This window comes from Rhinoraja longicauda, chromosome 37, assembly GCF_053455715.1.
Source record: "Rhinoraja longicauda isolate Sanriku21f chromosome 37, sRhiLon1.1, whole genome shotgun sequence".
Classification (NCBI taxonomy): Eukaryota; Metazoa; Chordata; class Chondrichthyes; order Rajiformes; family Arhynchobatidae; genus Rhinoraja; species Rhinoraja longicauda.
The window spans coordinates 5954108-5967227 of record NC_135989.1 but is presented as its reverse complement, the minus strand read 5'-3'; the positions used below and the strand labels follow the sequence as shown (position 1 = coordinate 5967227).

General features: G+C 43.9%; 1 protein-coding gene across 2 annotated transcripts in view; it reads left to right on the top strand.

The window, feature by feature from the left end:
* Positions 1-13120, top strand: part of dsn1 (DSN1 component of MIS12 kinetochore complex) — a 32294-nt gene that overhangs the window by 13845 nt on the left and 5329 nt on the right. For both annotated transcript variants that reach the window (XM_078429592.1, XM_078429593.1), the window contains exons 6-9: positions 754-826; positions 2878-2965; positions 7452-7511; positions 12491-12562. In XM_078429592.1, the coding sequence (XP_078285718.1) occupies positions 754-826; positions 2878-2965; positions 7452-7511; positions 12491-12562 (293 nt within the window). The remainder of the gene's footprint in view (positions 1-753; positions 827-2877; positions 2966-7451; positions 7512-12490; positions 12563-13120) is intronic.

Genomic DNA, 13120 nt, shown 5'->3' with positions numbered 1-13120 from the left:
CTTTGAGAAGTGAGCCCTCTTCATTAGCTTGCTTTAGTTGCTGTTTGTCTAGTGGTGACTGAAGCAGTAGTACTGCACTCCAAGCAACACTGCAATCGGGTTCAGAAGGACGACGTGAGACCCACCAAGTTGTGATCCATAGGTTAATACTAATCTGGCAACAAAGATTAGTTACACTAGTAATCATGAATGTGCCTATAATTTTGACCTAACATGCATCAGCTAAAAAGGCCTTTGGCGCTAATTTATTTGGGGGGGTGCGGTACGATGGCGCAGCGGTAGAGTTGCTGCCTTACAGCGTCAGAGGGTTCGATCCTGTCCTCTGGTGCTGTCTGTACGGAGTTTGTACGTTCTCCCCGTGACCTGCGTGGGTTTTCTCCAACATTTTCGGTTTCCTCCCACACTCCAAAGACGTACAGGTTTTGTAGGTTAATTAGCGTGGTGTAAATGTAAAATTGTCCTGAGTGTGTGTAGGGTAGAGTTAATGTGCGGGGATCGGTGGGCCAAAGGGCCTATTTCTGCGCTGTATCATTAAACTAAACATTACCCAGAGGGATTCTTGCAGCCAAGATCTCCAGTCTCCTCCCACATTCCAAAGACGTACAGGATTGTAGGTTAATTGGCACGGACTTGGTGGGCCGAAGCGCCTGTTTCTACACTGAACTTTGAAACTAAACTAATATATTTTGACGACAGTTTTAGTTTTGTCTTTGCAGATAAGTAGATGTAAAGCTGTTACTGTTTCTTTCGCAGTATACTCTACAGAAGTTACAGCACCCCTTGGAGCAACAAGAAGGTTTCAATCTGCAAGCCTTTAAGACAGATGGTGAGTCTTGAATATTTCTGGTTTGTCATCTCTACTAAAGCTATTCTTGAGTTACGTTGAATGCCCAAGCATGTCTTTTGTAGGGTAAAATTTATTTTATTTGAGTACTTCCACTCCCATTAGCAAAATTCAGTCTTCCATTCTGTTCTTTAGACTCTCGAATTCTGGTGGGGCACATGCTGAGTAGAAAAACACAAGGAAATAGGAGCAGGCTACCAGGCCCCTCGATCACTACCATCATGGCTAATTATTCACAAAATGCTGGAGTAACTCAGCGGGTCAGGCAGCATCTAAGGAGAGAAGGAATGGGAGACATTTCGGGTCGAGACCCTCCTTCAGTCTGAAGAAGGGTCTCGACCCGAAACGTCGCCCATTCCTTCTCTCCTGAGATGCTGCCTGACCTGCTGAGTTACTCCAGCATTTTGTGAATAAATACCTTCGATTTGTACCAGCATCTGCAGTTATTTTCTTACACCATCATGGCTAATATGTGCTATCCTCAACGCCTCTAATGCCAGTTCCCTATATCCCTCAATTCCTGAATCTTTTGTGTATCTGATCAATCTCAACCTTCAATGTATTTAATGATCTGACCTCCACACTTTCTCAGGCTGAGAATTCCGGAGAACACCATCCTCTGAGAGAAGAAACTTCTACCTACTTCTGCCCAGGCACTAATTTCATCATTACATCTCCATGTTTGTGACTTTCCTACTAGTGAAAATATCCCATCATCTACCCTGTCGAGCTACTTTAGGATCATGTATTTTTGAACAAAGTTTGCCCACTCTTTCTCCTCCCCCGCGTTCTTCAAATCAAGGAGAAATAGCAGATGAAGTTTAATCCGAGCAAGTGTGAAGTGTTGCAATTCGGGAGGGATTAATGGCATGACCCTTAACAGCATTGATGTACAGAAGTCTCGTGTGGTCCAACTCCATCACTCCCTGAAAGTGGCAACACAGGTAGACGGAGTGGTAAAGAATATGGTATACTTGCTTTCATACGTGGGGTATTGAGTTTAAGAGTCAGGAAGTCATCATGCAGCTTTTTCAGACTTCGGTTAGGCCACATTCGGGGTATTGTGTGCAGTCCTGGTTTCACCTTTGCAGGAAAGACGTGAAGGCTTTGGTTTACCGGAATAATGCCTGGATTAGGGGGTATTAGTTACAGGGAGTAGTTGGACAGAATTGGATTGTTTTCTCTGGAGCGCCGGAGGTTGAGGGGAGATCGGATGTAGCTGAGGGTATAGCTTTAAGGTGAGAGAGGGAAATGTTTGATGAACTTATAACACCATTTTCCTGTCCTACACCCCTGCCCTTTTGCTCATTTTGAATGAACTCAACAACTAAAGCTTTGGTATTCTGCAGAAATATAATTGGAGTAAGCATCCTACTTCTAGTACATGTACCTTATCACAATAAAGGCTTTGTAACATTTGCCTTGTGAATTGCCTGCATGTGAGCTTTCAGTGACCTGGGTAGAAGGAGGTCCAAGTTTCTTTGAACAATGACATATTGTAAACGGTCACCATTTAAAGAAATACTTGGAATTTCTGTTTCTTATGCTGGAGTGCCATGTTGCTGCCCACAAAGTAACTTATGATGAACCATTACAGCCTTTTTATATTCCCATCATTAAAGTGTTTATTCTCTGCCTCAGAAGGCAGTGGAGGCCAATTCTCTGAATGCATTCAAGAGAGAGCTAGATAGAGCTCTTAAGGATAGCAGAGTCAGGGGGAATGGGGAGAAGGTAGGAACGGGGTACTGATTGAGAATGATCAGCCATGATCACATTGAATGGCGGTGCTGGCTCGAATGGCCGCCTCCTGCACCTATTGTCTATTATCTATTCCATGTCATCAGCAAACTTGGAAGTTATATTTGATTTCTCAGTTCAAACCTCTCATGGTTTTGGTCTCCGGCATGGTGCCAGGGCCTCCTGCACCACCAGAGCTTTGCATTGTCTTTCCCGTGACCGGTCAGTTCAAGAATGGTCATCTCTCCGAAATGCAGCAAATATTGTCTTAACGTTTTGCTTGGTTGTATCTGCAGCCTGTGGAATTTCCAAAGATCTTCAACGAATCATAGAGGCGATGAAACTGGACGGGACACTGAGGAAATGCACTGAGGAACCAGAAGAGTAAGTAGAGTGGTAAAGCAAAGACTAAGTCCAAAGACAATGTCCTAAGCGCAAAGCCATGCTGACTATCCCTCATCATTCCTTGCCTTCCAAATGCAGATATATCTTATCTCTCGGGATCCCTTACGGTAACTTTCCCATCACTGATGTTAGGCTCCCCAGCCTGTAGTCCACTGGCTTGTCCTTGCCTCCTTTCTTAAATAGATGTGCAACCATTAGCCACCCTACAGTGTTCCGGTACTTTGTGGCTAAGGAGGATATAAGAAGTTCCAACAATTTCTTCCTTTGCTTCCCACAATGTTCAAGGATGCATTTAGTCAGGCAATGGGGAGGTTTCCAGCTTTATGCACCTTAAGGCTGCCAACACCTCTCTTGTGATATCGATATGTTTCAGGACACAATTGTTCTCCTCGCTGATACCCCTCACTTCCATGCCGTCCACAGTCAATACAGATGGGAAGTGTACATTTAGCATTGGTGAGCATTTTCCAAAGTTCTATAGATTCAGGATCAGTTCCTGTGGATTGGAGGGTAGCGAATGTTATCCCAGTTTTTAAGAAAGGAGGGAGAGGGAAAACAGGAAATTATAGACCAGTTAGTCTGACATCTGTGGTGGGGAAGATGCTGGAGTCAATTATAAAAGAGGAAATTGCGGAGCATTTGGATAGAAGTAACAGGATCGTTCCGAGTCAGCATGGATTTACAATACAATACAATATATTTTTATTGTCATTGTACAGGGGGTACAATGAGTTTGGGAATGCGCCTCCCATACGAAGCAAAAAATTAATTAGCTAGTCATCATGCTGGACTAATCTTCTGGAATTTTTTGAGGACGTAACTAGGAAAATTGACAGGGGAGAGCCGGTGGATGTGGTGTACCTTGACTTTCAGAAAGCCTTTGACAAGGTTCCACATAGGGGATTTGTGTGCAAAATTAGAGCACATGGTATTGGGGGTAGGGTACTGACATGGATAGAAAATTAGTTGGCAGATAGCAACCAAAGAGTGGGGATAAATGGGTCCCTTTCAGAATGGCAGGCAGTGACTAGTGGAGTACCGCAAGGCTCGGTGCTGGGACCACAGCTATTTACAATATACATTAATGACTTGGATGAAGGGATTAAAAGTAACATTAGCAAATTTGCAGATGACACACAGCTGGGTGGCAGGAAGATGCTATGAGGTTGCAGGGTGACTTGGACAGGTTGTGTGAGTGGGCGGATGCATGGCAGATGCAGTTTAATGTGGATAAATGTGAGGTTATCCACTTTGGTGGTAAGAATAGGAAGGCAGATTATTATCTGAATAGTGTCAAGTTAACAAAAGGGGACGTACAACGAGATCTGGGTGTCCTAGTGCATCAGTCACTGAAAGGAAGCATGCAGGTACAGCAGGCAGTGAAGAAAGCCAATGGAATGTTGGCCTTCATAACAAGAGGAGTTGAGTATAGGAGCAAAGAGGTCCTTCTACAGTTGTATAGGGCCCTGGTGAGACTGCACCTGGAGTACTGTGTGCAGTTTTGGTCTCCAAATTTGAGGAAGGATATTCTTGCTATTGAGGGCATGCAGCGTAGGTTTACTAGGTTAATTCCCGGAATGGCGGGACTGTTGTATGTTGAAAGACTGGAGCGACTAGGCTTATATACACTGGAATTTAGAAGGATGAGAGGGGATCTTATTGAAACATATAAGATTATTAAAGGGTTGGACACGTTAGAGGCAGGAAACACGTTCCCAATGTTGGGGGAGTCCAGAACCAGGGGCCACAGTTTAAGAATAAGGGGTAGGCCGTTTAGAACAGGGATGAGGAAAACCTTTTTCAGTCAGAGAGTTGTGAATCTGTGGAATTCTCTGCCTCAGAAGGCAGTGGCGGCCAGTTCTCTGAATGCATTCAAGATAGAGCTAGATAGAGCTCTTAAGGATAGCGGAGTCAGGGGGTATGGGGAGAAGGCAGGAACGGGGTACTGATTGAGAATGATCAGCCATGATCACATTGAATGGCGGTGCTGGCTTGAAGGGCCGAATGGCCTACTCCTGCACCTATTGTCTATCCCTTTATCCATCTCCTGTGGCTCCACAAATTGGCAATCACACTAAAATCCTTAATGGGACCTATTCTCTCCTGAGTTATCCTTTTGTTAATATGTTATGGAAACCTGGAGTTCTCTTTACCTTAACTGCCAAGGAGATCTTGTGTCCCCTTTTTTGCCTTCCTGATTTCCTTATGTGTATTCCTGCAATCCTTGCATTCACAGGATTTACTTGATCCCAGCTGCCTACACCGACACATGCTGCTTTATTTTTCCTGACCAGATCCTCAAAACTTGTCAGTTAGGGTTCCTATCTCATGTTTAAAAACCTATGCAGTTAGATGTCCCTTTCCCTGCAACAGCCTCTCCCATTCAACTGTTGCTGCTCCCTGTCTATTGCCATCTAAATTATTTTTGCCCCGATTTAGGACTTTAACTTGTGAGCCAGTTCAATCATTTTCCCTAACTATGGTTAATTCCCATTAAAATGATTAACCCCTTATGTATTTCTACCTCGCATGATGTTCCTCCAGAAATAGCCTCTCCAAATGCTGCTGCGATGTTCTCTCCAGTCAAAAAAAACAATTCCTCTCCTGTCTGCAGTGTCTGTAGCCCAGCACATTGAGCGGCCAGCCCTGCACATCGCTCAACCGTTTCCATTATAGCTGTAATATCACAAAAGGGGATTACAAAGGCATGAGGCAGGAGCTGGCCAGAATTGACTGGAAGGAGGCCCTAGCAGGGAAGACGGTGGAACACAATGGCAGGTATTCCTGGGAATAATGCAGAAGTTGCAGGATCAATTTATCCCAAAGAGGAGGAAAGATTCTAAGGGGAGTAAGAGGCACCCGTGGCTGACAAGGGAAGTCAAGGACAACATAAAAATAAAAGAGAAGAAGTACAACAAAGCAAAGAAGAGTGGGAAGCCAGAGGATTGGGACTCTTTTAAGGAGCAACAGAAGATGACTAAGAAGGCAATACGGCGAGAAAGGGCCGAATGGCCTACTCCTGCACCTATTGTCTATAATCCCATGTGCCCATCCATTCCCTGAGTTCATCTGCCTTACCTGTCAAGCTCCTTGCATTAAAATAATTGCCGTTTAGTTGATCAGACATTCCTCGCTCTCATTCCTGCCTACTGCCTGTCTTGACAACTAAACTTGCACGCTTTTGTATATTTTCCTCAACTTTTTCATCTGTCCGTGTCACTACAAGTAAACCAATTCTGCAAATAAAGGCACAAAGCCTGTCTGAAGAAGGTTCTCGTTATCCATCCTTTTTTTCCAGTGATGCTGCTTCATCCGTTGAGTTACTCCAACACTTTGTGTCTATCTTGGGTATAAACCAGCAACTGTTCTTTGTTTCTCAATTCTGCAGATAATTAGGCAGGTTTTATTGCAAGGAGATTTATGTACAAGGGGCCATTTTATTCTAATTATATGGTCCCAGAGAGACTGCTGTTGACGTATTGGTTATTGGCACAACCTAACAATGAATATATTTACAACAGAGGGAATACAATGAAGGTTCATCAGTTTAATTCCTGATGTTGGGGTGTTCTCCTAAGAGGGGAGGTTAAGCAGTCTGCCTATACTTTAGTCCAGATTACATTTAAAATATATAAAATTTTAACATACTTAACAGGGTAAATGCAGGAATGATATTCCTTCTGACTGGGATGTCTAGGCCTAGGAGTCACTGTCTCAAAATGGTATATTTTATTCAGGTCTATGATGCCAAAAAGGTATTCACCCAGAGGGTAGTCGATCTTTGAAATGTTCTACCTAAGGTGGCTTTTGGAGTTTATTTAAGGTGGCGGGTAGTAGATGTTTGGATATGGAAGAAAGGCACAAAGAATCAAGAATCTCTGGAGAAAAGGAACAGGTGACGTTTTGGGTCGGAACCTTTCTTCAGAGTGAAAGGTCTGGATGTTTGGATATTACGGAAATTGAAGTATATGTACTTAATGCTGAAGTAAAAGATCATGTGCGTATTGAATGAAAGAGTGGGGCCAAATGGCCTACATCTGTGATTTATGTCCCCTGCCTGAATGCACCGCTGGAGATGTGTACAGGGTCACAGCCAGCACTGTTGCTCATCAGTAGATGTAGGAATTTAACATTAATTGATGTTAAAGGTACTTGCCTACATGGTTGGGATCAGACGGGGATCTTGCTGCACTTGGGATTGCACTTTCTTGGAAATGCAGCTGAACACTATCACATCCTCCCTTTAGTAATTATTTTCACCAGGCCAAACCTCAGTAAATGCTGTAGAACTGTTGCCATAGCACTGTTACTGTGTACGTTTTATTTGTTTGCTGTCTTTCACTGCCAGAGTTCAGAGTTGCTCCTGAAGTTGTGCATCATCTCTGTTGCTGGCAGTGCATAGTGCATGTGTCAGCAATCTGCTTGTGGGACAACATTTGTGACCATGATGTTCTTTCTCTTTCAGTGTTCCGCCTACACCAGAAACAGAAACGTTGATGAAGCAGCTGAAGAATGACATATCGAGGTAGGAATGTGAGCCCTTGGCTGTGAGTTGACATCGAATGACAGGGGTTTGGAGATTTGATTAGTAACGCGATGATATTTTTCCATAACTGAGCACTTAATGCCACAAGCATGTTAATTTTGCTTCTCTAAAAGAAAACCGACCAATTATTCTGGTGAGCCTTTGGGAAAGGTGCAAAGATCCGTGAGGATGCAGAGGAACAATAATTGGAAAGTTTCCGGGGGGAAAGTGAATTTGGCTCCGAGATTGGCTTCAAAGTTTGTTTGTTTTTCTTGGCACAAACATAGAAAATCACCTCTGCTCAGTCCATCTTAAACTACCTGATCTCCCGGTGGTTCAGCGCCTCAACTCCCCGTCTGACCTTTCTGTCCTGGGCCTCCTCCATTGTCAGAGTGAGGCCCAGCGCAAATTGGAGGAACAGCACCTCATATTTCGCTTGGGTAGTTTACACCCCAGCGGTATGGACGTTGATTTCTCTAACTTCAGATAGTCCCTCTCTATCCCCTCCCCCTTCCCAGTTCTCCCACTAGTCTTCCTGTCCCCGACGACATCCTATCTTTGTCCCGCCCCCTCTCCTGACATCAGTCTGAAGAAGGGACTCGACCAGAAACGTCACCCATTCCTTCTCCCCTGAGATGCTGCCTGTCCCGCTGAGTTACTCCAGCATTTTGTGTCTTATCATAGAAAATAGGAGCAGGATTTGGTACTTTGGGCTCTCTGAGCCTGTTCAATCATTTGTAAAGTCAGGGAGTTACACGGCATGGAAACGGGCCCTTTGCCCAACTCGTCTCTGCCAACCAATGTGTATCCCTGAGCTCATCCCATTTGCCTGCACTTAGCCCATGCCTACGAACCCCTTCAACGGTCGTTCAAACATTGTAATTGTACCCACTTCTACACTTCCTCCAGCAAAATGGTTAAAGGAGAAGTCAGGGAATGGGCACCAGCAGATATGTAAACAGCTATTTCATAAAGCTCGGCAGAAATGGATCCCAATGAGACAGATGAACCATTAGAAATTAACAAAGGAGGCCTAGGAAAATATTAAATTAAAAAAACAGCATAGAAAGTGCAAAATATGTTCCCAGATGATGGAGGATTTTTCAGGCATAGAAACATAGAAAATAGGTGCAGGAGTAGGCCATTCGGCCCTTCGAGCCTGCACCGCCATTCAATATGATCATGGCTGATCATCCAACTCAGTATCCCGTACCTGCCTTCTCTCCATACCCCCTGATCCCTTTAGCCACAAGGGCCACATCTAACTCCCTCTTAAATATAGCCAATGAACTGGCCTCAACTACCTTCTGTGGCAGAGAATTCCACAGATTCAACACTCTTTGTGTGAAAAAAAACGTTCTCATCTCGGTCCTAAAAGACTTCCCCCTTATCCTTAAACTGTGACCCCCTTGTTCTGGACTTCCCCAACATCGGGAACAATCTTCCTGCATCTGGCCTGTCCAACCCCTTAAGAATTTTGTAAGTTTCTATAAGATCCCCCCTCAATCTTCTAAATTCCAGCGAGTACAAGCCGAGTCTATCCAGTCTTTCTTCATATGAAAGTCCTGCCCCAGGAATCAATCTGGTGAACCTTCTCTGTACTCCCTCTATGGCAAGAATGTCTTTCCTCAGATTAGGAGACCAAAACTGTACGCAATACTCCAGGTGAGGCACCAGCATTGGAGCACCTCAAAACTAATCAAGACGAAGAAAATTGATTAGGAATAAAATGGCAAATAAACCAAAGCTTTTATGGGAATAGAAAACAGAAAAGGGTAGGCAAGTTCAAGTCCCCTGAAGGGTGAAACGGTGGAATTGATAATATAAAGCAAGGTGGTGGCACGTATTTTAAACCATGCCTTGCATCAGTCTTCACAGGACATTGAAAACCTCAAGGGTAATAAATGAGTTGGTTTCAAATACGAGGGATGAACGTAACAATCCCCATCTTGAGGGACAAAATATTGGACAAAGCACTGAGACTGAAGGCAGCCAGGTCACCAGGATCTGATGGTCTACTTCCAAGGATTTTGAAGAAAGTGGCTGCAAAGATGGCAGAACCATTGGATGATGTTTTTCACAATTAACCATGTTGCTGAATGGTACCAATAAATTGCAAAACCGCAAGTGTGATGCTCTTGCTCCAAAGGAGAGGGAGACAAAAAGCAGGAAACTATGGGAAAATATCTGTTGTTGCAAGATGCTGGAGTCTCATCAAGGAAGAAATAGCTAGTAATTTAGAGTGTGTAGGAAGGAACTGCAGATGTGACACAAACTGCTGGAGTAATTCAGCAGGACACGCAGCATCTCTGGAGAGGAGGACTGGGTGACGTTTCGGGTCAAGACCCAGCCCTAGGTCTGAAGAAGGGTCTCGACCCGAAATGTCACCCATTCCATCTATCCAGAGGTGCTGCCTGTTCTGCTGAGTTACTCCAGCATTTTGTGTCTATCTTCGCTAATAATTTAAAGGAATCAAACCAAATTTTATGTAAGAAAAATGAATAGATGGGTTTTTAGATGAGATCTCTGATCTCTCCTGGGCCCAGCACATGGATGAAAATCACAAAGCCTCTCCTTCCAAAATGTTTGAGGATATCATATCATATCATATATATACAGCTGGAAACAGGCCTTTTCGGCCCTCCAAGTCCGTGCCGCACAGCGATCCCCGTACATTAACACTATCCTACACCCACTAGGGACAATTTTTACATTTACCCAGCCAATTAACCTACATACCTGTACGTCTTTGGAGTGTGGGAGGAAACCGAAGATCTCGGAGAAAACCCACGCAGGTCACGGGGAGAACGTACAAACTCCTTACAGTGCAGCACCCGTAGTCAGGATCGAACCTGAGTCTCCGGCGCTGCATTCGCTGTAAAGCAGCAACTCTACCGCTGCGCTACCGTGCCGCCCTTCTGGCGTGTCGCAGAATACTGGTAAATCTCTACAGTTGTATGGTGGAGAGCATACTGACTTAGTTGCTAGTAACTAAGGTTTAGTAACTCGACAGCCCAAGATTGAAGGAGGCTGCAGAATGTGGAGGATATTGCCCAGTACATTTACTGTTATTGGCCTCTACACCATTAAAGGGATCTACAGAAAGTGACGTCTCAAGAAGGCAGCTAATATCATCAAAGACCCACATCACCCTGGTCAAGCTCTCATCTTGCTGCTACCATTGGGAAGAAGGTACAGGAACCGAAGAACTGTGACCTCCAAGTTCAACTGCTTTTTCACATCAACTATCAGGCTCATGAACCATCTGACACAACCCTAACCATAACCCTATATCAGCACTCAACAGTTCTGGAGGTTGTATAAGATTGTACTGTGCACTTTGACTTGCACTATAATGGTCTGGTTACCTGGTATAATTTGTACATTTATTTGTCGTGCTGATGCATTAATGTGCCTGCAAAGCCGCAAGAACCAAGAATTCCCGGTCATATGCCAAACTCCCTTGACTCTTGTAAATTGCTGAGGGTAAATCAAAGAGCTATCTTGTACCTGAAGAGGAGTCTCGACCTGAAATGTCACCTTTTCCTTTTCTCCAGAGATGCTGCCTGTCCCGCTGAGTTACTCAAGCTTTTTGTGTCTATCTTCGGTTTAAACCAGCATCTGCAGTTCCTTCCTACAGCTATCATTATGTACATTGCTGCCTTGCGTATGTGCTGGGGACTCTGCCTTGAAGGCCAGCTTCTGTTGAGACTGGCCTGAAGCTAAGTCCTGTCAATAAGCCTTCCAAAACTGGACTTTTCGTGGCAAAATAGTTTTGGGTGTAAAAATATGACGACTCTTCTTTTGAAAGTTTTTGACAAATTGTGTTTTTTTTAATAGACAATAGGTGCAGGAGTAGGCCATTCGGCCCTTCGAGCCAGCACCGCTCGATTAATGATAATCAAGATATGAGTGCAGAACGCAGCATCCATTTAAAATGTGCCAAAAATGCATACTAGTCCATTTCCAAGGCATTGATGTCTAAATCAATAGGTTATTGGTTCAAGTCTCTGTGGATAAAAATATCTAAGCTGTCAAAATGATGTTAAACAAAAGATTTGTCTATTCTCTCAGATGGACCAAAAATATACTGTGGCACATTTCAAAGGTTGCCAAGTGTTTTCCCAAGGTCCTTGCCAATATTTATCCCTTGAATAACAATTTTAAACAGGCTATCTAGTCCAGGCAAGATACAGAGAGCCAACAGCCATTCCTGAAGCCAAACACCTGTGGTGTGGTGTTGCTTTGGGTCAACAGTGGAGTACTGTTCTGACCTGCCATTGTTGGCCTTGGTTTAAAGATAATCTTGATGCTCAGGACAGCAGTTCCTTACAAAGTGGAGTTATATTTCTAACTGAGTTTTAGCAAAACAGGAAGTGGCTCTTTTAAAGATATATTGATATTTATGAGACTTTAATATTAAAATGCTGCTTCTTTCTCTCCTTGTCCAACTGCTTATTCAATAGTCCTTCATCCCTTATCCATCCATCTCCTACCCCCCCCCCATTCTCAGAATCCTTCAAAACGTTGTGGTTTTGCAATGATGTTAAAAGAGCTGTATTCTCAGCTCTTTCACTCTGTAGCTGGGCCATCCAGATCAAAGTGGTTCAGAACTCTGGATTATCTCATCCTACTTTAAGAGTCGCCACCCTATTGTGTGTTTGTGTCATGTGAACTGGAGCTCAGTTAAATGATGTCCCATGATTTACTGCCAGGATGCAGGGTTACGGAGGAAGCCCTGTGTTCCACTGGGTTGAGATTTGGAGAGTGAAAAGGTCTCTGTCTCGCTTCTAAACAGCGTTTTCTGATGCTGGTCCCTCGGTCCAGTAATGAACAGGGAGAGGGCTTAAAAGCAGTCTTCTTTTCTGTAATTATAATGCTAAATCTTGATGATTTAAAAATGTCTTACTAAATACTGGCTGGGAATGTTTGGAAAAATGTTATTACTTTAGATTAGCTAATTGACATTTTCTCTGCAGGTTAAATGCTGAGTGTGAATCTTGGAACCAGCTGCTGGAAACCTATCAACAAGAGGCAGACCGAGCAACCAAGTAAGTTGCTGCCGCAGACTTTCTGGTTTGATGCACTGGTGCCTCATATTTGATGCACATATTGCGCAACTTTCAATGAATCTGTTCAGAGCCGCAGCAGTGCAAGAAATAAAAGGAGAAAATGCTGGAGGTGGATCATCATGCCAATCTTTACAACCTTTTTCCAATTGTAATTGTAAACTGCTGATGGTACTGTGTGAATGGTAGCTTGTAATTCCCATTAACTTCGGCTTTGGGCCAGTTCCAGGTGGACTCGGTGACAATCCGATTTCGCATTACGCAAGAGTGAAAGCCTGACCTTGGTGGCCACTTCAATGCAGTGTTGAATGCTGCAAGATTGCCAACGGTATGTTTTCACAAGTGATATCGAACTGAGCACCTGTCACTGCAGAAGAGGCCACGATAGATTCAAAGCGTGATGTGAAGCAAGAGGGACCCGTGAGAGAGCAGCCATTATTGAGCTCTCAACCAAGCTCAGTACATATCTGACCAATGTCTTTATGCTTGTGGTATTGGAGCATTTTCAAGGCCACAACCTTTTGAGATTGATACACAGTG